The sequence below is a fragment of the Ochotona curzoniae genome, unplaced genomic scaffold, assembly GCF_017591425.1.
Source record: "Ochotona curzoniae isolate NIBS_2020 unplaced genomic scaffold, NIBS_Ocur_1.0 contig_64, whole genome shotgun sequence".
Lineage (NCBI taxonomy): Eukaryota > Metazoa > Chordata > Mammalia > Lagomorpha > Ochotonidae > Ochotona > Ochotona curzoniae.
The window spans coordinates 45,714,888-45,741,577 of NW_024466502.1; the positions used below are offsets into that span (position 1 = coordinate 45,714,888).

The 26,690-nt window shown below is 39.0% G+C and overlaps 1 protein-coding gene across 3 annotated transcripts in view; it reads left to right on the top strand.

The window, feature by feature from the left end:
• The window catches only part of LOC121163705 (histone-lysine N-methyltransferase SETDB2-like), a 90,698-nt gene that overhangs the window by 3,646 nt on the left and 60,362 nt on the right, over nucleotides 1-26,690 (top strand). The window contains exons 2-8 of one of the 3 annotated variants that reach the window (XM_040991427.1): nucleotides 1,828-2,194; nucleotides 6,552-6,677; nucleotides 7,850-7,915; nucleotides 12,719-12,815; nucleotides 17,027-17,587; nucleotides 24,249-24,365; nucleotides 24,779-24,948. In XM_040991427.1, the coding sequence (XP_040847361.1) occupies nucleotides 2,179-2,194; nucleotides 6,552-6,677; nucleotides 7,850-7,915; nucleotides 12,719-12,815; nucleotides 17,027-17,587; nucleotides 24,249-24,365; nucleotides 24,779-24,948 (1,153 nt within the window). In that variant the 5' untranslated portion in view covers nucleotides 1,828-2,178. Of the gene's footprint in view, nucleotides 1-1,730; nucleotides 2,195-6,551; nucleotides 6,678-7,849; nucleotides 7,916-12,718; nucleotides 12,816-17,026; nucleotides 17,588-24,248; nucleotides 24,366-24,778; nucleotides 24,949-26,690 lie in introns of those variants that run through there. The other 2 variants (XM_040991429.1, XM_040991428.1) reach the window with 2 other exon arrangements.

Sequence of the window (26,690 nt, forward strand, 5' to 3'; positions counted from 1 at the left end):
GTCCATATTCTCTTCCAGCTTACTACTTGGCTCTTTGTATGAATCTGCTGTTAATTATTCAATCATCTAATGAGTTTCTTTCAGTGATTTTTCTTATCATGTCATTTCATAGATGAGGATTCCTTCTTCAGCTGTTTGAGGATGTTCAATACATTATCTGTGTTAGAGTGATCTTTCGGGTGCTCTTGGGTTCTGCTGTTGAATGGATGTTCATCAGTCTAGGGGCCTGATGACGTCCTTTTTGTGGCCTTCAGGTGGCTGCAGGCTCTTGTCTGTGCAGGTTCCTGCTAGTCCCCTTTGTGTCGTAGTTGTTTTGCATGTTTCTTCTCCCCAAAGGAGCCTCACAGATTTGACCCACAGGGAGTTTGCATTTCATTTTCAGTATGGCTGAAACTTTTTTTTTAAGATCTTGTAATAAGTTTGCAAGTTTAGTGTAGCAGTGGCAGAAGAATTTCCAATGTGTTGACTAACATCTTGAGGATGAAAATTGTTGATCCATTCCACCCCTAATTATAAATCCTAAAGAAAAAGAGTTAATATATAAAGTATAGTTATTCCAGCATTGTGTCAAAAATTAATCTAGAAAATAATATAAATGTGTGGTACAGTTTATTTACATCAATTAAGAATATATTAAAATTTAACTTTATAGTAGTATTTGATGTTTTTGAATTTTTCATTAGTTATTTCTATTTTATTTGAAAGGTAGAGAGACACAAAGTCCTTCCATCTGTTGGTTCGTCTCCAAAATGCTCCAAGAACCAGGGTTGGGCTAGGAGGAAGCCAAGAGCTCAGAACGTTGTCTGGGTCTTCCACATGGGACAGGGGGTTACCTGCTGCCTCCAGCAGCGTGTATTCATAGGAAGCTGAATTGGAAGTCCTGGAGCCAAGACTTGAATCAGCCACAATAGCATAAGATACACAAGTCCCAAGCAGCAAGTTAACCACTGTGTCAAATGCTCACACTTAAATTCTTAACCAGAGTATATTATGCAGCCACTTAGTCATTAAAAAATGTTAATAGTGGAGAGAGTACAAGCAGTGTTATTAATGAAATATTATTAAAAATCATACTAAAATATTAGGTTTTTTTGAAAAACTGAGTACGTAATAGTAACCATTGCTGACATTTATTAAATAATTCATATGGGTAATGCTATTCTAAATGATTAAGTGCTATTCTCACAGCACTTAATACTTTTCATTAATATCCCCATTTAAACATTTTTAATAAGGCATGAGATGAGGGTAGTTTAATTACTAATAACGTGGTGTGTTATATAACAACTTTATGGTTAATAGCATTATAAGAGATTCTTAATTTCTTTGTAATTTTAGTATTTTTGGTTTTTTACTCATTTTTCCCAGTTAACATGTATTTTGGTAATGATTGTTTAAAAGACAAGCCATATTGAACCTAGCACAATGGCCCAACGGCTAAAATCCTCGCCTTGAACACATCAGGATCCCATATGGGCGCCAATTCTAATCCCAGCAGCCCCACTTCCCATCCAGCTTCCTGCTTGTGGCCTGGGAAAGCAGTCGAGGACGGCCCAAAGCCTTGGGACCCTGCACCTGCGCAGGAGACCTGGAAGAACCTCCAGGCTCCTGGCTTTGAACTGGTGCAGCTCTGGCCATTTTGGCTACTTGGGGAGTGAATCATGGGACAGAAGATTCTTCCTGTCTGTCTTTCCTCCTCTCTCTATATATGACTTTGTAATAAAAATAAATAAATCTCTTTTTAAAAATTAAGCCATGTTACAAGAATATCATTTTTCCTGTTTTGTCATTACAGATATACAACGTTCTTTCCTGGTTTCCTTACAGATTTTTCATTCATGTGTGGACACAAAAGATGGAGTTGGCTTTTATTTTTAAGAAGATACTGTTGGTGCTCTATTGCTATTGAAAAGATTGTCTTGTGAAGATGCACGGACTTCTCTTTCAGTTGGACTAGCAGTCATTTTGGAACATTGCTGCAGCCATAGTCTCTATTTGAAAATTCAAGTATCAAAGAATATTAGATTTAAGATGGTATAAAATCAGATCTTGTCTGAGAAGTGCAGATTTGGTGAGACCTCAGTTGCAGTCCAGCTGTATTCTCCAGCCAGAGTGATTCACTACCATTCAGTCCTTTGCTAAACCTAAACTAGAAGACTTAATAGACGGTGCTGAAAGATGGGAGAAAAAAACGGTAGGTTGAAGAACACTTCGGTAAACTTCTTTGTATTTTATGGGATCCTCCCCGCCCCCGTTCCCGAGGTTGTTGTCTGATGTTTTTCTCATGAGTTTACTGGGAGGAAGATCACAGGCAGAAGTGACATCTTCATCATGTAATGTCAAAGGTATGTGTTATCAAGACATTCCTGTGTTGGTATTGTCCTGGTATATGACTCCTTTAGGGAGAGATAGTTGATTTCTCCACTGCTTTCCGCCCCCCCCCCCCCCCCCCCGGCTCCTTCGCCCATTAGCTGTTTTTTAGAAGTCACTATGTGTGGCCCACATTAAAGCGGTGAAGATTTGGAGCAATCTTCAGTTTGGCAACTGAAGTTACTAAGCTGCCTGTCTCTTATCAGCCTGCTAGGGTTTGGGTCTTGACTTGATTTCTGATCAAGCTAATGCTCTAGGAGGCAGCAGGTCAAAGCTCAAATGCTTGATTCCCTGCCAAACATATGGAAAACAAACATTGGAGTCTGGGTTCCTGGTTTTGGCCTAATCTTGCCCCGGCTGTTGCAGATATTTGCCAAGTGAACCAACAGCTGAAGATGTGTTTGTCTCTGTCCCTTCCAGCTTTCAAAGAACAAAAAAAAAAAGGAGGTGGGGGTGGATTGTGTTTCCTCTTGAGTTGAATTTCTACATGAATTATTTGATATTCTTTTAAATGAGTTTTGGGGTTTTTTGTTTCTATGCTTGTTTTCCTTTTTTTGAGTTTTTTTTCTTTTTCTTTGTAAAGGGAGATCTATGGAGAGAAGGAGAGACAGAAAGAGGTCTTTCATCTGCTGGTTCATTCTCCAAATGGCCACAGTGGCCAGAGCTGAGCTGATCCAAAGCCAGGAACCTGCTCTGGGCCTCCCATGTGGATGGAGGAGCCAAGGACCTGAGCCATCTTCTGCTGCATTCTTAGACCACAGGCAGGGAATTGGATTGGAATTGGAGCCACCAGGACATGAACTGGCACCCAAATGTGATTCCAATGCTGTGAGGTGGAAAATAAGCTTGTTATACCACTGTGCACACTCCTGCATGAGAGATTTATTTCTTCCTCCCCTGTTTACTCAATCATTTATATTCATAAAACCTCATGGATACTTTCAACACTTTGGCTTGTAATCTACTATCTGTTCTGTTGCTAAAATTGTGCCAGGTTTGACTATTGAGAACCTTCCAGTTGGCTTTAATGCTCCTTTGACACAACCCTATCAGTGTAGGTGGTGTGTTATGTTTTTGTTTTTGTGCTTTGTTTGTTTCTTCGTTGCTTAACACTTTTTGTTTTCCCCAGATTGATGTTGTATCTTTTTTGCCCTGGTCCTAGAATCACTTCTTGTATGTGTTCTGGTTCTTTTTATTGGAGAATGATAGCGGAAACCAAGATCATAAATGTACTTAGTGTTATAGGAGTGTCTTGCTAATAGAGCCACTTAGTTGACCATACAAGGAAATACTTTTGTCTGTTAACATACGCATATGTACCCATGGCTAGAAATGCTTTTATGTATAACCATCTGTGTCTACAGTAAGCTAAATATGAATGTACATTTATTGTTTTCAACTCTAATCCATTACCATAAGATCCATTCTAGTGTCTTCCCCACTCCTAAAATCAGAAACTGGACTTCTGTTACTTTGCTTCTAGTTACTTAATTGTTTGACAGTCAAATGGTAAGTCCCACCTGGGAAAATGTCACTTAGTGTGCAGTGTACACATGCAGTTCCATTTGCTTTAGATCTTACCAGTTCTACTCATATGCAAAGTCACTTAAGTAAGCAGTTGCACATTCAGTGACGTTGTTTGTACATTGGTAATATAGTTAAATTCTCCTCAGTTCATATGCTTGCTGGGATCCCTAACCTCCTAAATGATTTTTCAAAATTGCATATAAAAAGGATTACTCTTTGTTTTTGAAAATCCTACAGGTTTTGACAAATATATTTGTCATATACTTGCCATTTCAATATGATACAGAGTAGTTTCTCTGCCATGCATTTATATAGGTCACAGTACTGATTTCATCAGACCATGTCACCAGCCAATGAGTCTGAGGCTTTTTTAGTCTTCTGGCCCCTCTATGTTCTTAAGAATATTTAACGTCTGAGTAATATCTATTGATATTTATTGTATTTGAAATTGAAACTGAAAAGTTTCACAAATATTAACTGACTTATTAGTAACATAAGACCAACATGCTAAAAATGTGAAAATTAATTTCTAAAACAAAAATTACTAGTACAAAGCATAACATTATTTTGCATTATTACAAATATCCTTGGCTTAATAGAAAAGAGATTCTCATCTCTACATTTACAAATCTGCAATGCTTGTTGCTTTCGTGAAAAGGTATAACGACTATGAAACTTAGCACAGAAATTAGAAAAGTGTCCTACTTGCATTTCAAATAGTGGTGGATATTTCTTTTTTATAACCCCAACACTCAGAAATCATCATTCCTTGAAGGTAGTTTGCAGTCTGGGTCTGAACTCTTTTATCAGTTATTTTTTAAATACATGGTTACCTTAAAATTTATTGGTCTGTTTTGCCATTTGAATGAGTAGACCTTTTTACCTACATGATTTTCCTATATCATAAAATGGCCTCTTGAAAAATATGGGTTCAGTGAATCATGGTGTTTTTCTACATCTTATTGCATTTAATCATATAATATAAAAATCATATGTTAATATTTCAGTTGATCTTGTTTAAAGCATGGTTCATTATTGATAAACCTTCAGGCTTGCTCTGGCAGATGTGGTTTCCAAAACTAATTTTCACCCTGTAGCTTGAATCTTATCATTAGCAACAAATATTGTTGGTTTTGTCCTTTAAGGCATAGATTTACTTTTTCATTTCCAAGAAACTGTTTTCTCAACAAACAAGTCTGGAAAATCAGTCTTGTCAATTGCTCCTTTAACTAAGATGATTTTCTAAGTAGTACAACAGTAATGCTTTTTCCCATGCCTTTTGCTGATGAGGCAGCTTTTTCTTTGACAGGTAGGGTCGCATAATTAAGTGGCAGTCCTGGGATTCAAACCCAAATACCTCTGAACAAAGCCTAGATTGCTGCTCAGTCTTCCTCTTCCTCTGACTCCTGAGTTACTGCTCTTTTGGGTTTCCCTTCCACCTTCTCGGTTTCTATAGTTTCTTTTCCTTTTGTTGATTGCCTATGTCTTAATATCCTTCAGAAAACTCTTCCTTCCATTCATTTGCCCTAAGGAGTCTTGTCTCTGTTGCTTCAAGAGTTATGTGCAGTTGACTCCAAATATTGTACTTAGATCTTACTCTGAAGCCTCTGCATCTAGTTACCTAATGGGCATCTTCCTACTTGAATTTCCCACCTGGGACCGACCCTGCACCTGTGTGGGAGACCTGGATTACTGATTACTCATTTCGGATTTGATCAGCTCTGGTTATTGCAGTCACTTGGGGAGTGAATCATTGGACAGAAGAGCTTGCTCTCTGTCTCTCCTCCCTCCCCCCCCTCTCTCTCTATATATATATATACTTTACAATATAAATAAATAAATCTTTAAAAAAATTTAAATAGAAATGTGAGAAAAGCAGGTATGAGAAACTGACAAAAGCCAGATCTTGCACTTGTACCACATTTAAAAGTAACAAAAATGCCCATAAGAATTGCAACGAATAAAGATCACTTGTGATGCTATTATAAATTAATGAACAGAGAGCCAGGTTTACCAAAAACACATTTTTTTTCTTAATAAAAAGTAAACCCAGAACCTCCAAGTTTGGCAAAGGAAGATAAGAGACTTGGGTCCCAAAGGAGACCTCTGGGTAGTTAGGGCTGCTGCTCCCATGCAGCCTTAGGAGAGATGTTGTTTCCCTAGTAACTTGTGACATGATCATACTGCAGAAGATGTCCACTTCTAAATGCTGCAACAGCCAGGTCTGGGCCAGGCCACAAGCAAGAGCCTGAACTTTATCTATGTGTCCCATGCGGTTGCATTGGCCCAAGAAATTGGGCTAGCTTCTGCTGCTTTCCCAGGTGTATTAACAGGGAGCTGGATTAGAAATGGAATGGCAGACTCAAATCATGATCATATGGGATGCTGTTGGCACAAGCTGTAGGTTCACCCACTGTTCCCATAGTGCAGGCCCTCTCAGTGTACCTTCTAAATTAGCAGAACTTGGGAATATACCTAAGTCATATTGTTTGTTTCTAGTCCTTTTTAAGGAACATGAACAAAATCTTTCGCCTCAAGGAAATGATAGCTCTATTGGATCTTCATTTAGAAACCAAATTGATTTTTCAGTAACACACGTTATGAATATTGCATTTTGTTTCTGTTATATGCTTAGGATATTGTTACGGTTCTAGGTGATGCAAAAGCTTTCTGGATGGAGCTGAAAGATTGTGGAAAAGTGGACTTTATATTTGAACAAGTGCAAAATGTGCTGCAGTCACTGAAACAAAAGATCAAAGATGAGTCTGCCACAAATAAAGGTTTGATGCAATATACACTTTAAATGCATTTAGTATTGAATATTTTCTACAGCCAATATGTTCTATTTCCAATATTATGGTTTGTTTGTAATATCTATTGGTTTTTTGATGTTCTATTAAGTTTTTCTTTTATCAGTCTATAAACATTTTGTAAAAGTGAGTGAATGTGATTATGAATAACAACTATTTTTTATCTTTTTTATCTTCTCCCCTTGCCCTGCTTTTAGCCTTTGTGTCATTGGGAGGAATGTTAAAATAAGAAGGGTTTTGAAAAACCATATCTGTTCAGCATATGCTATTCAGCAAATATAAGAAACTAACAAAGAAAGTTTGTTTAGAAATCATCATTAAAAATTAGTCTTCTCAAAACAAAATTTGTTTTCTATATAGGTAGTCATTTCAGCCATCAAGGTTTTTTTTTTTTTTTTCAACTCTGATTGTAAAAACATAAATGTGAAAACCTCCTTCCTTTAGTGCATCAGGATGCCTGGGAATTTGATTTACTGTATTTGCTTTTAAAGTTTGTTTCCATTTTAGTGAAAGGCAGAAAGCTAGACAGATTTTTCTGTTCTGGTTTATTCCCCAAATGCTTGCCAGGCAGAAGCTGGAAGCTGGAAACTCCATGTGGTTCTCCCACATGGCAGGCAAGGATCCAAGTTACCCTTGGTGATTAGCTTGAACCATCAGCTGTCTCTGAGGCTGTGCATTTGCAGGAGGCTGGATCAGAAGCAAAGTAGCTGAGGTTCGAGCCAGGCACTCCAATGTCGATGCAGGCTTCCCAGGTATCACCTTAATCGCTGTACCCAACAGCTGCCTTAAGATATATATCCAGATTTAAATCAAAGATTTCCCCAAATTATTCTTAATGTTATGACCTTAATCTATTATGTATTTCTTCCAAAAAACTTGTACTGTTTTTTATTTTTGTATTTTTTTGTAAATTTTTCATGAATCTGAAATGTCTAGATGTAAATCTAGTTCTATCACTTACAGCTACATCACTGGAAATAAATAGCTTGATCTCTGAGCCTTCATTTCCTTGTCTGTAATGCAGATAATGGTAGGAACTTCCCAGCTAGTTGTAACAATTAAATGTGAGAAAATATACAAATTGTTTAGTGTGATGCTCATGCTGACTGCTTTTGTTATGCTTTTTTTTCTTTCCTTGACAGAATACATCCAAGCAATGGTCCTAGTGAATGAAGCAACTCTGAGTAACAATTTGGCATTGATAAAAGGTATGTTCAATCCCAATCTAGAACATTCTCTGGTATTTTCTTACCGGGTGGCATGCCAGCTTTAATAGGTCAGATTAATTAAATTAGGAGATAATTTAAAATGAAATGTGGAATCCACACTGCTAAGCTCTATAAATGTTACTTTTCTATAGTTAAGTGGAAAGTCCTGCTCTTGCGGAAGTAATAAATGTATGATCTACCAAGTCTCCTAAGGATGGGATGAACAAATGTGTGTTTACTTCAAAACATCTTCTGATGTGAAGAAGACAAATAGAATTCTGAGTCTGAAACCTATCTTCCATGAAGAACACAACTATAGTGATGTCTCTCATTTCTACCTTTTTTAAGCCATTAATCTTCCAAATTTTAAATGAACTCAGTATAGAAGAATTAGAGATAACATACTTTAGAAAAAAAAAACCCTATTTTTTCATAGTGTTTCTGATATGAAATATGTGGACTTTCCACATCAGATAATTTTCTGGTTTTCTGTGGATACCAACTGAACATCAGTTCTGATTTAGTTCAGACCTCCCAGGCTAGGGATCATTCCCACAAGACTAACCCCCTCCCTCAGAGTACAGTCAGAAGTCCCAGGCCTTCACTTCACCAACTCGGCTGTCAACTGATGAGTCTCACAATACCCTGCTCTACTTTAATAATTTGAACAGGGGCTTGTAGCACTGAAGAAACACTTTACTTACTCTTTCAGGCCTTTTTTTTTTTTAAGGCTCATTTTAAAGAGCCAGGCGGAGGAGTTCAAGGGGTTCCTTGATGAATGAAGGAGGTTCTGCACTGAGAGTTTTGGGGGTTAGTCTCAGCATGTAGATGTGTTCACCAACCAGTAAATTCTCTGAACATCATTATTTAGGGAACACGTGGAGATCTCATTACAAGGACACTGATGATTAAACTGCTGACCATTGATGAGATTTTGAGATATGTGTCTTATTTTTTTGAAACAATGTTTTGATTTACATTATGGTCAAAGGCTTATTGTTTCACTAAATTTTAAAAATTGTCACTTGTAATAAGCTTGGCTTCCTACCCTGCTCTACTCCTTGGAATAAAAGTTCCTACCCTTTAATTGGATTTTGTGGTGTCTAATCCATCCTGAAACTGACTAGGGACCCCAGTTTCCAATTTTTTCATTAGCATACAGGAGACTTCTCACTCTGGATATTCAAAAGCTCTTAGAAGTTCTTGTGTCAGAAGGCTGGGGCTAAGACCAAATGTAATAGAAAACATCCTTGCTACCCCTTCACTCAGGAGAATATCATAGATTTAGGAAACTTGTGTTGGGAATTGGGGCAGAAACCCAATATATATTTCTTATAGTGTTACATGTGTCAAAACTAGAAAATGATAAAATGTTTTGATTGGCATCACCATTTCACAGTATAAATCTTTCAAAAATTTGCTAAGCACTAATGAAGTACTTATTAGATTATATTTAATCCTGTTGAATATTGCAACAAATTATAATTTTGTCTTGCTGTCATAATTTAGAGCCTTAAATCTTTGAAAAGACTTAAAAACTTTCTGTGAAGAAGCATTTGCTGTTCAAAGGTATTCTGACTTTTAATACCTCAAGTATACTTTAGAAGCAGATTCTAGTCTCCCTTTCACAGTATCCTTAGAATTGTAGAAGACAGAAAAGCTTTTTTCTGTCCTTTGGCTGGGGTTAGGAGCCGTGAATTAACCTGACAAAAGAAAGATTAACAACAAGAAAGATCAGTTTTGTTGCAAATATGGTTTTGTAAAACTTGGTTTTGTACCTTTGTCAAAACAATGGTTATGCTACCACAGATTTGATGATCTGTGATTACTTTAAAATTTCCTATGTATAGGTGAAATGGTCATTTTTATACAAATATCAGTTTATTAACTTAATTTTATATACATGGGAGCTACACAGCAGTTAATACCCCAAGTAGCATTGTGAAATGTGAGAACTTGTTAGCACATCTTTATAGAAGGCACAAGTCAGATGGTGGCTTCTGGAAACACTAATGACTTCTGAGAAATAAATGGACCCTGAGGAGCACAGATGGGAGATAGGACAGTTCAGTGACATGTTTTTATGCTGCCAGCTTCCTGTGCTCTCCTGTGACAGGAGTCATCCCCCTTGGTTGATGAAATTCCCTAAGGGGAGGAGAGTTACGGCAATTTGGCTCTTTTTTGGGGGAGGATTTTGTTTTAGACCAATAAAGGATGTTCAGAGAAAGTTTTTTCTTTGTTTGTTGATTCTCAAGTGTATTCAGCTCAGAATAACCCTTATACTACGGTGGCACATTCTGAACCTGAGCAGAATCAGCACACCCTTAAGGGACTGCAAGAAAGGAGGCTTTTAAATAGGAGAGTTGGTTTAAACAAAACAAATCATGCTAAAAGGTGTCTTGGAGGTTACTCCTTCTGAGACAATTTATTTCTTATTAAGAGTAAGTTGAGTTTTGAAACTTTTAAATCAGTAGTTTTGTCAATAGAAATATATAGTATTAAAAATTTTATTTTTTTATGAAGTTTATGTGAAATGTAACAGATTTATCAACATAAAAATATATACTAGTCTTACAGATATTTAAAATAGTTGGAGGATTATAAAATTGGCATTGTGGGCAAATCTGAGTATACAGATTAAAAATTTCTAATCATTAAGTTTTATGGTAGCGTTTATTCTAAAAAAAAAAAATATTGAGACTGAGTAAAACAAAAGGAATTAGTGTTGAGATTAGGAGAAGACATCTGGATTCAGCCTGGATTTCTCAAGCTGTGATTGAAGCATTAATTGCTTTTATCATCCTTGCTTATGTTTAAATGTTTGCTGTATCCCGATTCAAAAGATTGAATATTATTTTATTGAAAGGAATTATTTCCCATCATCACTTTTCTAGTGGTTACTTTTACATATGGCTATTTTTCACAAATCTTGTTTCTTTTCTAATGTTTTTAAAAAGATTTTTTGTGCTAAGAGTTAAGAGGAAGACAGAGAGAGAGCTTCTGTGCGTCTCCTGGTTCATTCCCCAGATGATCACAATGGCCAGGGCTGAGCCTGCTCCATGTGGGTAGCAGGCGCCAGACACTTGAGCTGTCTTTCACTGCTTTTCCCAGGGAGCTGGGTTGAAAATGGAACAGCCAGATATGAACTGGCTCCCACATACGATGCTGCTGTGACAGCAGCATTACTGGCTACACCACAATGCCAGCCTCACTAAATCTTATTTTTCACTACTGTGGACATTTTTTCTTTGTTTATGTTAATATAGATTTATATGATTCATTCAAACAGATTAGCTAGGAAAAAAGTATCAAAACTTAATTTTCTAAAAGTTATTGCAACGCTCTTCAGCTATCACATTTTAACCTTCCTTTAACTGGATAATTAAAGAGGAATATTTGCTTACCTGTTACTAAGAAAGCTTTGGCTTGTAACTTAAAATATAGCCTTTTATTTGGCTGATCATGTTGTTATCTTTAACAAGATAACCTAGTCTGCACTAAGGGACTTTGCTGGACTAAAGGCAGGCTCTAAAATCTTTTCTTTCGTCATCTGAGCAGGAATCATGCTAAGTTAAACAGCCTCCCTACTACCTCCTCCATGTGTGATCCATTAGTTCCTTCCCAAATGCAGCCAGAGCTTCGCTGGTCAAAAGCCAGGTGCCTGAGTCTCCCACGTGGTTGGAGGTGCCTAAGCACCTCGGCCATCCTCTGCTGCCCTCTGAGGCACATTAGGAGGGAGCTGGATAGGAAACTGAGAGGCTGGGATTCAGGCCTGTGCCCATGTGGGATGCTGGTGCCGAGGCAGCATTTCATCCACTAGGCCACATAGATGACCTCCCTCTTCCCACCCCTGTATCTGATCACCTTCAGTATGTGAGTGGATTGCTGATCATCCTCAAGGTTGTCTAATTATCCTGGCCCGTCTTCTGCAACAATCCTGTCATATCGGCTTAGCCAAAATTCCTGTTACCTGATACTGATCATTTTTATCTACTGACACCTCACCCTGTTTATTGGCTATAAATTCTCACCTGTGCATGCTTTATTCAAAATTCAGTGCAACCTCCCTACTTCACAGAAAAATCCCATTGCAGTGGTCATGAACAAACTACCTTATTGTACTTCAACAATTTAATTTTCTTTTAACAGCAATAGTATACGGCAAGATTAGAATCACAGTTTTGTTTTTTCTCAACATCCCTCAATACATTAGACAAAGTCAACACATTAAGAAAACTCAGGGATTTTGAATTTTTACTTTTTCAAAAATTATGTTTCAAAAGTAAACGGAAGCAGAAACAGATAGAGGTCTTCATCCATTAGTTCAAAGACAGAGTTCTTCGAGCATCGTTGCCTTCCAGCTTGCATATTAGGAGGAAGCTGGATCAGGAGTGCAAGAGTCCAGAGCTTGAAGCAGGCACTCTGACACAGAACGCAGGTATCCTACACAGTGATACAAATACCCACCCAAGAAAATGCATTTTTTTGTTAGATTTATTTATTATTTGAAAGGCAGAGTTACAGAGAGAGAGAGAAAGGTTTTACACCCACTGGTTTACTTCGCAGATGGCTAAAAAGCCCAGGGCTGTGCCAAGCTAAAGCCAGGAGCCAGAAACTCCACCTGGCCTCACACATGGGTGGTAGGGGTCCAAGTGGGCATCTTCTACTCCTTCCACATACACGTTAGTAGGGAGCAGGACGGGAAGTAGCACAGCCGTGAAATACCTGGCACTCAAATGGGATGGTGATATGGCAGATGGGTGGCTTAACCTTGTTGCTCACATTTTTATTCCTTTTGCGTAGGTCATACACCTGTGATTCATAATGAAAAGAAAAACGAACAGCAAACCTTTCCTTCTTCGTCCTACGGAAACTCCTTTCCAGAAGACTCTACAGTTCTGTATGTATATCAAACAATCTGATTTTAGAGTAAATAGAATATAACAGATTCTTCCTCAATGAAGTTTTTTTTTTAAGTTTTTTATTTTAAGATTTATCTATTTTATTGGAAAGTCAGGTTTACAAAGAGACAGAGAAAGATCTTTTATGTGCTGGTTCACTCCCCAAGTAGCTGCAGTGACCTGGGCTGTACTGATCCAAAGCCAGGAGCCAGGAGCTTCTTTGGGGTCTCCTGCACGGGTGCTGGGTACCAAGACTTTGACCTGTCCACAGCTGCTTTCCTAGGCCACAAGCAGGGAGCAGGAAGAAAAGTAGAGCAGCTGGGATATGAATGAGTGCCCATGTGGAATCCTGACAGGTGCAAGGCAAGGACTTTAGCCACTAGGCTACTGCACTGGACCCTCATTTTAAAAGTTGTAAATTCAGTATTTTATATAGATGAAACTTTGAGTCCCTTTACAGGTTATTGATTTGTTAATATTCCAAGGGAATCAAGCTTGCTTTTTAATTTAGTTTAAATTTCTTCCTGTATATTATTGATATACTGAAATCTACCAAGTTGTCTTGAGTTTTTTTCCAGTAACATTATTTGGAGGACTCAGTGGGTCAATACCTCAGTATTACTTCATTTTTAAAATGCTTAGCAATTTTAAAATAGTGTTACAGGGACTGTGGGTGGGGGCTAACCTGTGGTGTAGCAGCTAAGGCTGTCACCTGCGTCCCCTATGGACATTGGTTCCAGACTGGCTGTTCTACTTCCAGTCTATCTCCCTGCTAATGTGCCTGGGAAACCAGCAGAAGATAGCCCAATTGATTGGGCATGAGATCCTGCAAGAAGACCTAGATTCCTGTCTTCAGCATAGCCCATTTCTAGCCATTGTAGCCATCTGGGAATTGAACTGCAGGTTGATGATCTCTCCCTCTGTCTTATCTCTCCCTCTCTGTAACTCTACCTTTCAAATAAAAATATAAATCTTTATAAAAGCAAAGAGAATATGGGAATATTACAGGCTTAATTTTTTTCTGGCCTTCTCTTTCTCCTTTTATTAATTTGTCTGTGCAAAGGCTCACAGTATGAAAGAGAACTGTCCCAGAAACCCTTGAGACTCTGGCATTTAGACTTTTTTTCTTTTAGTATTATTATCATTTTCCATGATACAGTTTTGTAGTATACAGACTTCTCCCTCTGCTCCAACTTTCACTTTCCCTTCTCTCCACTCGTACTTCCTTTTTCTCCATTTTCTCCTCTCCCTATTTTCTCTCATGTTATTAAAATAATATAGTCCTTTAGTAGCAATTACAGGTTTTAACATTTGGCTATTTAAGAGTATCATGACATTGTAGGTTTAGGGAAAGGTAGGAAATCCAATATGATATTGTCAAGGTATATTTAACTGATTCATTGAGAGTCCTTTTTTTTTTTAAGATTTATTATTTTCATTGAAAGGTGGATTTATAGAGAAGGAGAGAGAGAAAATATCTTCCATTCACTGGTTAACTCCCCAAATGGCCACATCAGCTGGAGAAGAGCTGATCTGATGCAGGAGCTTCTTCTGGGTCTCCCAAGCGGGGGCAGGGTTCCAAGGCTTTGAGCTGTCCTCTTCTGCTTTCTCAGGCCACAAGCAGGGAGCGGGGTGGGAAGTAGAGCAGCCAGGACTAGAACGGGTGCTCATAAGGGATCCCAGTGCTTGGAGGTAGAGGATTAGCCAGTTGAACCATTGAACTGATCCTGAGAGTCCTCCTTTAATTCAGGAGCAGAGATGCATACCGTAGTGTATCTTCATTTCCTTGTATGCTAGTCTCAATTATATAGTTCATCACTGAGACTATAGATATACACTTGTTTCCCCATATAGCTGTTTGTTTTGTATTTTGCATGACGGTTGTCTTAACAGAGAGAACATATAATATTTGTCCTTTGGGACTGGCTTATTTCAGTGAGCATAATAGTCTCCAATTGGGACCATTTTGTTGCAAATAGTAGAATTTATTTTAGTGGCTGTGTAGTATTCCGTGGAGTAGATGTACCACAGTTTCTTTATCTGTTCCTGTTTTGACATGCCGTTCTGGGTTGTTTAAGTCTTTGCTATTGTAGATTGTTCTGCTGTATATATAGGGTTGCAGGTCGCTTTCTCATATGCACATTTCACTTTATTTTGATATGTTTCAAGTACTGGAATAACTGGGTCATTTGGTGGATCAATTTTCAGTTGCCTAGCACTTTCCATACTGACTTCCATAATGGCTGCGCTAGTCTACACGCCCATCTTTTCCTGTGGAAGATTCTTGTAACTCTCAGGGGGACAGAGGAAGGTTTAATACTATAAACTGCTTGAAATAAATAGTATGAGAAAAAGAAGGTTGAGCTACCTGTTGTCCGTCAACAGAGATTGACTAGAACATTGACTATTCTGGTGTTATTTCTTGGGCAAGCATCATAGGAAGAGGCTGCAGCCTTAGCTTTTGCCAGAAACCATGCCAGGGCTCAAAATGCTAAGTTTTGTAGGTCTCTTATCCATATGCAGATTCATTGTAGTCTCTTTTTTAATGAGAAAAATACAGTGTAAGTATTAAGGTTTTTTTTTTTAAGTGCATAGTCCTTTTGACCTATCACTGCTTAAAGCTGTGTATCCCAAGGTAATAATCAGGAATTTGGACGATTTATATAAAACTGCTCATCAAAGTATTAACACAATTGGAAATTAATATTTTCAACATTGAAAGATTTATTAAAAAAACTTTAGTATATCTTTTCAAGTGATTCTCAAAATTTAGACACATCAAGATCTACTTGGTTTCTAAACAACATTAAAAATAAAATTTTATTGCACACTATAATAAAAGATCCACTTGGTGAAGCTGAAAATGCAGTTGGTACAGCTGTGGAAAGCAGGCAGCATAAAGGAGTGTTGATTTTTGGCTATCCTTTACTGTTAGTTTTTGCTGTTGTTTTGTTTTGCTTTTTGTATTTTTAATCCTTACTGTATTTATTAAACATTTATTTGGAAGGCAGAGTGTAGAGGCATAGAGCTCCCATCCACTAGTTTACTCCCCAAATGGCTACAGTAGCTGGGGTTAGTCCAGCCAAGACCAGTTGCTTGGACATCCGTGTTGGTTTCCCATGTGGGTTTCAGGAACTCAAATTCTTGGCCTATAATCCACTATTTCCCAGGCACATTTGTAGTAAGTTAGAATGGAAGCAAAATAACCTTAAACAACATTTCAATATAACATGTTATTGTCTTAAGTGGCTGCTTAATCTTGTGTGTCACAACTACCCTGTAACCATTGCTGCATTTATGTAAGCAAAAAGCTTGAAATAAATATGCCGGAAATAACTCTTAGTGAGTGCATATTCTAAATGAAATCTGTATTTGCTAAATTAAATGCCTAGCTAACTATCTATGTCATGGCTTCCTAGAGTGTTCCAAGTCAAGTGTCACCTTTATATGGCTGTAGAGCATACTAAAACATTTTCCTAAGCATCTTTCTGGCGGGCCTGGTATGGTACCATAGTAGTTAGAGTCCTTTCCTTGCATGCGCCAGGATCCCATATGGGCTCCAGTTCATGTCCCAGCAGCTGCACTTCCCTTCTAGCTCCCTGCTTGTGGCCTGGAAAAGCAGTTGAGGACAGCCCAGGACCTTGGAATCCTGCACATATGTGGGAGACCCGGAGGAATCTCCTGACTCCTGGTTTCTGGTTGGCTCAGCTCTGGCTGGTAGGGAGTGAACCAGTGGATGTAATATCTTAAAAAAAAATCTGGCTGGGTTACTTTAGTGTTGCTTTAGGAAAAGACAGTAAGAATTAATAAAGTGTATAGTGTTTTTGAAAGTGGGGAATTGAGGGGCTGGCATTATAATATAGTAGGAAAAGCATCTCATAGGGGCACCAGTTTGAGCCCAGCTGTTTGACTTGCGATTCAGCTTTCTGCTAATGGCCGGGAAAGCAGCAGAAGATGGCACTAGTGCTTAGGGCCCTGTGTCCATATGGGAGGCCCAGAGGAAGCTCCTGGCTCCTGACTTTGGTCTGATGCTATCCTGGCCACTGTGGGCCTTTAGAGAGTGAACCAGTGGATGGAAGTACTATCTGTGTCTCTCTCTGTCTCCCTCTCTTCCTCTCACTCTCCAACTCTGCCTTTTAGAAAACAAACAAAAAAAAGTGGAGAATTTAATATAATCTTTGAGATACTAATAAATAATTCATTTTAATAGATCTACAGAGAACAAAGAAATTCTTCCTCTGGAAAATAAAATTGTGAACTTGAATACAAGAACACCGTCTTTGAATTTGTCTTACCAAAGTCATCATTGCTCTGGTGCCTGTCTGATGAAAATGTCAACCTTCAAGGGGGGAAACCCTCTGCAGCTCCCAATCAAATGTCACTTCCAAAGGTTCCATGCGAAGACAAACTCGCGTTCAGCAGTACTCCACGTGAGTTACAAAGCTCCTTGTGGAAGGAGTCTGCGAAACATGGAGGAAGTTTATCGTTACCTGCTTGAGACAGAGTGTAACTTTTTATTTCCAGATAACTTTTCTTTCAATACCTATGTTCAGTTGACTCGGAATTACCCAAAGCAAGAAGCAATTGTGTCTGATGTGGATATTAGCAATGGAGTGGAGTCAGTACCCATTTCTTTCTGTAACGAAATTGACAGTAGAAAGCTTCCACAGTTTAAGTACAGAAAGACTATGTGGCCACGAACTTATTATCTGAACAGCTTTTCCAACATGTTTACTGATGCATGTGACTGTTCTGAGGGCTGCATAGACATGTGAGTAGAAAAATGTGACATTTGAAAAAATCTTCTGAATATAGGGATATGTTTTAACAAGTCTTGTGTATTAGTCTGTCTGTCTGTCTGTCTAAAACCTGTACACTAAGAATCTGAAAAATGGGAACTAGGCATTTGGTACTGCTGTTAAGGCACTGCTTGGGACACCTACATTCCACATGAGAGTGACGGGGTTCAAGTTCCAGCGCCTCTTCTGAGTCTGCTTTCTAAGGTGTACCATAGAAGGTAGCAATGATGGTCCCAATCTCCCATATGAGGAACTTGAATTGAGTCTGTCCAGCTCCTAGCTTTCGACTGGCTTCAGCTGCTGAGAGCATTTAGGAAAGATAGATTGATCAGTCTCATGGATCCCTGGCTTTCAAGTAAGTGGAGATTTTAAGAAGAGTGTTGAGAATTATAGCATAATGGGTTAAGCTGCCAGTTGTTATCAAGTCCTGCTTCTTCCTCTAATCTAGCTTTCTACTGATGTACCCAAGTAGGCATCAGATGGTTCTTACCACGCACATGGGAGACCTAGCAAGAATTTCTGACTCCTGGCTTCAGGCTGGCCCAGCTATGGCTGTAGCAGGCATTTGGGAAGTGAAAAAGTGCATGGCAGATCTCTTTGTCCCTTCTATCACTCTTTATTCCAAATAAAAAATCTTTAAAAATTGTAAATGGAGGGATGTACTCTATTAATCTGAAGAGGTGTTAGAAAGTTATATGAAAATTGTTTCTCCAAAGATGAATTTCATGTGTCATCTGGTACCATAACCATAATACATTATAAGAAATATCATTAATAATGCCAGTTACTGTCAAGCATTTTACTTACATTTCCTTATTTAATCTTCAGAAAAACTCCATAGCTTGGTAATACAGATGAGTAAACAGTCTCAGATAAGGCACTTTAACGATCACCTTGAAGAAAATGATAGAGCTACTGTTTAAACCTATAGTCCTAACTGCTATTTTACTTGTGGTGTATTATTTTACAAATAACTTAAAAGTAATATTTTGGCTAATTTTTAGAAACTCAGTGGTGCTTCTAAATTGATGCTCTCTTGATCACAGTATTGACATTGTATGCAAAGATGAAAAAAATGTTCTGGTTTGACCTTGAAAAACATTTTGTGTAAAAGTATACTACATTATCTGCATGTGTTTGTAGGAATTCTGATAGAGTGCAAATTGCATTACGTGTACATTGACTTGGGGGGAGTCAAGTTGGCAGAATAGGGTAAGGACACCTTTAAACAGATGGAGAGATATTAGCCAGTGTAAAGCAGAAAGGGCACAGTCCAGGAAATAGGAAAGGACAGAACACAGCAGAAGAACACCTGGAGACTGACAGACACAGGAAAGCAGTGGACACAACCATGTGGTGTTGCAGTGACTGATACCCCAGTGGCATTCAGCAAACGGTGATCTGATTTGTATCAGCTGCCAGAACTCTACCAGCAACAAGGTGGGAAGGGACTTTCACTGGGAGCTCAGGAGGTGAACCCAGACAAAAAATGGCCCATCCTGCTGGTCTGTTTGATTTGACCAGCAGCAGAGAGAGTGGCAGATCCCAGACAGGCAGTGTGGGAAAAGGGTAGATTTTACAACCCAGTCCACCTCCTAGAACCAAATCAGGTACCATTTTGTTTAAGGGGCAAAGACTATGGGATGGGATAGGACTGCATATGCACTGAGCTGGGAATGAACTCATTTCTGGCTCAGAGAACTGCAACATGGCATCCTACAGGTTCCACCCAAGACAGGTCTGGGTAGCCCTCAGATCTGGGTAGGCCAGCAGATCAAGAACTCTAAGAGTGGCACATCAGGCACCATTTCGTACAGTGTGGCAAGGAATTTAAGACTGCAGGGACAACAGTGAGCTGCACTGAAATGTGCTGAGCTTGGCGAAAACTCACTGAGCTCAGTGCATTGGACTGGTCCCACAGGAAAATAATACCGACTTTGGCATCTGACAACTCAAAATAGGTCCGTAGGTCCGTGTGGCCCTCAGACCTAATGACCGACAGGTTCCACCAAGATCAGCACCAACAACAACCTAGCTATAGAGGACACCTGGTGTCTCCCTAATCCTAGGACCTGCTCCAACCGGAAGTGGGAGAAAGGTTGTACAGACAGTGGTGGAGATCTAACATAAGAACCCAGACCTGGAATTTGCTGGAGGGAGTGGCACAAGTGACTACAAACAAAGAGCAGTGTACCAACTGCAGTAAGCAAACTCAAACTGTAGACCTGTGGGTGACACAACTTAGAAACCTGTGCCCCAAGGAAAAGAATCTGGTAACCAGAAGTACAATGACCAAGAGCAAAAGCGGAAAAGGCACAATAAATATATCTGAAGACTCCCCTGCAAAGGATCAAAAGCCTTTGCCAACCTCATAGTTAACTGAGGAAGAAAATAGGGAATACAGAATTCAGAAAACTCATTATAAATCTTCTAATCAACAATGAGAAAGAAGCACATGAAGCAGACATGTACATTGACTTGACTACAAATGTAGCTACCTCTACTGGACTAAAGGGAAAGATGAGAAGAGGAATAATTTAAATGTAGACTCCCCCCCCCCTTATCCAAGAATGTATGTATTAAAACCTCCATTGTATGCCTGAAATAGCATATATTACCAAACCCTATATATATATATATATTCCATTTTAATAAGTCTTTTCTTATTCTGTGTTTATCTCGGTGACCTACTACAAGAGTGTAGATAACAATGTCCACCATCCTCTCAGTTGGCATGTGAAAGAATTGTAAATCTGCATCACTTTAGTTTGGCTCCATTCTTTTAGGCTCCTCATAGAACAAACTTATCGCTGTCCTAAGTCTTAATGTGAGTTTTAAGTATTTTATTTTTTAATCATTGGCTGCAACTATAACTCAGATATTTCGTCTGGGAAGTTAGCTCTCTTGGGGGATAAAAACTAGTACCTGCACCGAACTGGGAGTTTGGCTAGTAATTCACTGGACCTGGTTATCATTAGCAAACCGCATGGTCACAGCCACAGCCTGGGTAAAGCACTCAATCTAGAGGAACACTGAGGAATGACCTCTACAGAAGGGGTTTGTACTGCACACAAACGTCTACAGTACACATATCTGCTTAGCACCACCAAGGCAGCTAAAGTCCTGTCAAGTTCCAAAAGGTTCAGACACAGGAATAGAATTCGATTTAAAGGGATTTTTAAATGGGAATATTTAAAATGTCCAGAGAGATGCAATAAGGAAAAGTTACAGAGGGGGAGTGCTGTGGCATATTCAGTTAAGCTGCTGCCTGCAGTGCTACCCTCCAATATGGGTTCTGATCACATCCTGGGTCTTCTACTTCCAGTGCAGCTCCCTGCTAATGGCTGGGAAAGCAGCAGATGATGACCCAATTTTTGGCTTCTATACCCAGGGATACCTGAAAAAAGCTCCAGGCTCCTGATTTGAAGCCATTTAGAGAACATGTCAGTGGGTAGAAGACTTCTCTCTTTCTCTGCCTCTCCCCCCCTCTCTGTAACTCTGACTTTTAAAATAAAATAAATAAATAAATAAATAAAACCTTTTTTTAAAAGATTATAAAAGACAGTTGATATATATAAAAAGGAACCATTTGGTTCCTTTGAGATAAAACCATTGAGATAAAAATTAACCATTTGGCTATACAATAAAATAATCATTGAGATAAAAATTAAGCAGATGGACTGATAGACTAGCTGACAAAAGCTAGTAAATTGTAAGTCAAAAGCAATAAGATCTCTCAGAAAGCAAATGTGTCAAGACATAGGGGAAAATAGCTTCCAGATTTTTTAATAAATGGAATCTAAAATGAGAAAATATTCATACATAAAATGAGAGAAAAAATGGGAAGGATGTTTTACTAAGAAAATTACTGAGATTTTCCAGAGTGATGAGATTAAAAGAGCCAGACTCTGCACAGTATACTAGCAGGTCAAGTCCTCACCTTGTACACATTAAGATCCCGTATGGGCACCTGTTCGTGTCTTGGTGGCCCCACTTCCCATCTAGCTCCCTGCTTGTGCTCTGGGAAAGCAGTGGGGGATGGCCCGTAGCCTTGGGACCCTGCTAAGGTCCCGAGAGGCACCATCTGGCTCAAGATTGGCTCAACTCTGGCCATTGAGCTCACTTGGGGGGTGACTCATCGAACGGAAGATCTTCTCTGTCCTCCTCTCTGTAAATTTGACTTTCCAATAAAAATAAATGTTTAAAAAAAAATTAGGGCCCGGCAGCCTGGCCTAGTGGCTAAAGTCCTTACCTTAAACTTGCCCGGGATCCCAAATGGGCACTGGTTCTAATCCTGGCAGCTCAACTTCCCATCCAGCTCCCTGCTTGTGGCCTGGGAAAGCAGTTGAGGACAGCCCAAAGCTTTGGGACCCTGCACCCGTGTGGGAGACTCGGAAGAAGTTCCTGGATCCTGGCTTCGGATTGGCATAGCACCGGCCGTTGTGCTCACTTGGGGAGTGAATCATCGGACAGAAGATCTTCCTCCCTGTCTCCTCCTATCTGTATATCTGACTTTGCAATAAGAATAAGTCTTTTTAAAAAAATTAAAAGAGCCTACTGTGTAGGAAAAGAAATATCTACATGTAAATATGTTATGCATTATGCAACTTTAAAAATATTTATACACCTACACAGAGGCACCTATATATGTACCTAACCCAGGTCATGAGAATGGTGTGCTTCTTACTATGTGTCATAGTCAAAAACATGGTACTACATTAGAGAGGCTTACGATATATAAGGATAGATTTAGGATGTTTATTGCAACGATGCTTAGTATATTGAAAAATGTAGATAATGCAATTGTATGTCAGGAAGGCAGTAGTTAAACACTATAGAAAACTTGGGATTAGCCAGGCCTATAGATAGCACAGGTGGTTTCAAAACATATTAAACTGATAAAGTTGTACAATAACAAATTATAATAATTTTTTAAATTTACTTCAGAGGCAGAAAATTTCCATTAGCTCAGTCCAGCTCTCCCCATAAGTGGCAGTAGCCCAGATATTTGAACCATCACCTGTTAACCTCCAAGGAACTGCATTAGCAAGAGACAGGAGACAGGTCCCAAAGCCAGGTAAGTACCCAGGTACTCTAATGTGGGATGCATTGTCTGAACTGCGAGGCTAAATGCCTGCCCCAGCAAAAAAAAAAAAAAAAATTTTGACATTTAAGAGAATGTATTGATTGTAAATATGTGTGTGTATAAATGAATGTAAAAGGGATACCACTGAAATTCTTTTTTATTTACTTGGAAGGCAAAGTTACAAATGAGGGAAAGACAGATAGATGGGTCTTCCACCCATTGGTTCTCTTCAGAAGTCCACAAGAGCCATGGTCAGACCAGGCTGAAGCTAAGAGCCAGGAGCATCTCTGGTTCTCCCGTGTGGGACTTGGGGGCTGTCTTCTGTTGCTTCCTCAGGCACATTTTCAGGGAGTTGGGTTACAAGTGGAACAGCTGTACTTGAACTGGCATATTAAAGATTTAATTATTTCTTTGAAAGTCAGAGTTTAAAAGAGAGAGAGAAACAGAATGGTATCTTCTATCTGCTGCTTCATTCCCTAAATGGTCACCATGGCCAGGGTGTGAGTGGCAGGGAACCAGGTACCCTTATTGCTTTGCTGAAGTAGAGCATCTGGAACTCATAGGATGCTAGTGGCATAGGCCGTAGCTGAAGATGCTGCACCATAATGTCCCTTGTAATGCTTTGCTTAAAAAAAATTTTTTTAAAACATGTATAAAGTGTCCTTGCATAATATATAAGCAAAAAGCAGGACAAAATACTGAGAACTAGTTTTGGAGATGGTAATATGATATATATTATTATTCTGTACTTCTTAAACTTCGCAAATGAAATTATATGGGAATCAGCTGTGCATTTTTAATTATACATCTGTGAACCAAATGCAAATTAATGAATTTGCTCAGTTTTTTTTTCTATTGCAAGCAACAGCCACCACTGACATGTATTGTGTATTCCCCCAAAATACTGGCAATTATCATAGAGGAAAAAACCTTAAAGTTACTTGTTCTACTAGGAGACTAAACCCAAGTGTTGCAACCAGGTTATCAGTAGTCATATGGCTAATTATAGTTGGGATGTCCAGGCTCCTTATTCCCTGTGGAGTTAAAGGGGAAAGTATGTAGATTAGATTTCGTAGTTATAATATTCCTATCTGGGAGCAATGTGAGAAAAGATTTCTAGTAGTGGGAAGGCCAGCATCAGTGTCCCCATTTTATGTTGCTGGAGTGAGAGAGAACTTCAGACATCCACGCCACTGTGCTTTGTGTGATGACCACACAGTTTATCCACAGTGGGAGAGCAGAGGGAACAGAATGTTACCAAAGAAGCTTGGACTGAAAAGAAGCAAAAATCATTCTGAAAACTTACAGGAAGCTAATATAGTTAAATATTTCTTTATTTCGTGAGAAAATAAATACTTGATAATTACTAACAATCATTTGATAATTGTCTTTGAAAGTGGTCCATTCTGTTTAGGAAAGAAGTTTATTGTGTCTGTGAAGTTCAAACAACTTCTAAGTACAGTTACGTCCTCTGTTGAATCAGGTACATGTTTTTTTTTCACTTGGTTTTTTTAAATTGACTTTTCTGTCCATTGTTTTCCTTTTAGAACAAAATGTGCTTGTCTTCAGCTGACAGCAAGAAATGCTAAAATTTGTCATTTGTCAACTAATCAAATAGTGACTGGATATAAATATAAAAGACTACAGAGACAAGTACCTACTGGGTAAGATACCTTGAGGACTTGTTAGAGGGTGTTTGTATTTTTTAGAAGGATGCTTTCCTATTGTGGTCCACAGTTCTATAGATGCTGTTAAATCTTGGTTTCTATGAATAAAATCCAACTTACCAAGGAATTAGTAAAGCATGTTGTTCATGGAAGTGGGAATCGGGACCTTACGGAGTTGGTAGAGTGCACCTGAACACTCCCCTCTCCCGAGGCTGGCTCTTCCTCCATTTTAAGCCTACTTTGGACAGCAGCGGGTAAATGTGGGAACTCTGATAGGAACGCAGAAAGACTGGCACCAAGAGCTTGCCCGCTCAGTCTTGTGTCTCTCATCAGTGCATTTCAAGTAGCAAAATAAACTGCCTTTTACTTTTTTAGACTATCTGTATTTCTCTTCTGCATTTTATTGACAGCATTTATGAATGCAGCCTTCTGTGTAAGTGTAATCGACAGATGTGTCAAAACCGAGTTGTCCAGCATGGTCCTCAACTACGACTGCAGGTTTACAAAACAGAGAAGAAAGGATGGGGTGTCCGCTGCCTAGATGACATTGACAGAGGAACATTTGTTTGCATTTACTCAGGTAAAGCAGAGACTTGTTTTTGTATAATTTCTGTAGTAGGATATGTATTTCTGATATTCATTTTCCTAATCAGGGCCACTGAGATCGTATAGTTGGATGGTATGTTGGATGTACAAGTGGGAACTTAAACACTGAAGGTATGAGATGCTCAGAAAGTACCAAATGTTCCAGAAAGGAAGTGCTTAAAGATAAAACTTAGGTTATAAAATGAGGACCTGTCATACAGGAAACAATTGTCTTTTTTTGTTTTTTTCTTTCTTGTTTCTCCTTCTGTTTCCTCCCTGGCTAAGAAGCTTTGGTATAAAAGAAGAAAGCTTTCTAATTTTTATTTTCTGATTGTTACAGTAGGGGAGACAGACAGAGCTCCTATCCCGTAGTTCACTATGCAAATGCCTGTAATGTCTGGGACTGTATAGGGTCAGAGCAAGGATGTGGGAACAGTCCAGGCCTCCCTCAAGGAGGCAGAAGTTCTGTCACTCCAGCCATCACTGATGCGTCCCAGGGTCTGCACTAGCAGGAAGCTAGAGTAGGCATCAAAGATGGGACTAATGTAAGTATTACAACATGGGAAATAGGCATCTTATCCACTAGGCCAGATAGTTGCTCCGAAGAAAACATTTCTTTTTTTTTTTTTTTTAAGATTTATTTATTATTTATAGGTAGTCAGATATACAGAGAGGAGGAGAGACAGAGAGGAAGATCTTCCGTCCAATCATTCACTCCCCAAGTGAGCACAATGGCTGATGCTATGCCGATCCGAAGCCAGGATCCAGGAACTTCTTCCAGGTCTCCCACACGGGTGCAGGGTCCCAAAGCATTGGGCCGTTCTCAACTGCTTTCCCAGGCCACAAGCAGGGAGCTGGATGGGAAGTTGAGCTGCCAGGATTAGAACCAGCGCCCATATGGGATCCCGGGCAAGTTCAAGACAAGGACCTTTGCCACTAGGCCACGCCGCTAGGCCCAAGAAAACATTGCTAAACCAAGAAAACTAAACACCTAACTTGCTAAAGTAAAGATTATCCAACAAAGACTCTTTTCACTGCTTTGAGCTTTTATAGAATTTATCATTAGTTTTTCATTTTATTGACTTTTTGTTATTATTGTTATCGTTTTGTGATACTATGTTCCAGCAGCCCTGGGATTTCTCTTACCCGCTCCCCAAATTCCCTACTCCTTCATTGAGTTCCCCTATATTATTACTCTGTAATATAGTTCTTCATAAATGATCATATGTCCATCAATGTGGGCATGGACAATGACAAAGACTCCAGCATCCTATTGTCAAAATAGAGTTAACAGTTTCATTGGGAGTCCATCGATGATCTGGAAGTAGAAATGCATAGTGCATTGTAGCCTCACATCTGGATATGATAGTCTCCATTCTACAGTTACTATACATCTTGATATGATAGTCTGTATTACACAGATACTATATGCAACCTTAAATGAAAAGATACAATACTTTCAACAACCTCATCGTGTTTGGAGAGGTGTGATTGGCAGCAATTTCAAAACTGGTGAACTATTGAAGCCACTTGAGTCAGTATCTCAGAGCATGCCCCACATGCGGGACTTGGGGTGGGTGGGAAACCGGGTGGGGCTTCTCCCTCAATATCCTCCTTTACCTCAGATACAAGAAGGAAACAATATGGAAATAATAGTCTCACCCACTTTCCTGTAGCCCTTGACCCTTTTTATCCAAATTAACTATGTAAAGATTGTCCAAAATAAATTAAAAACAA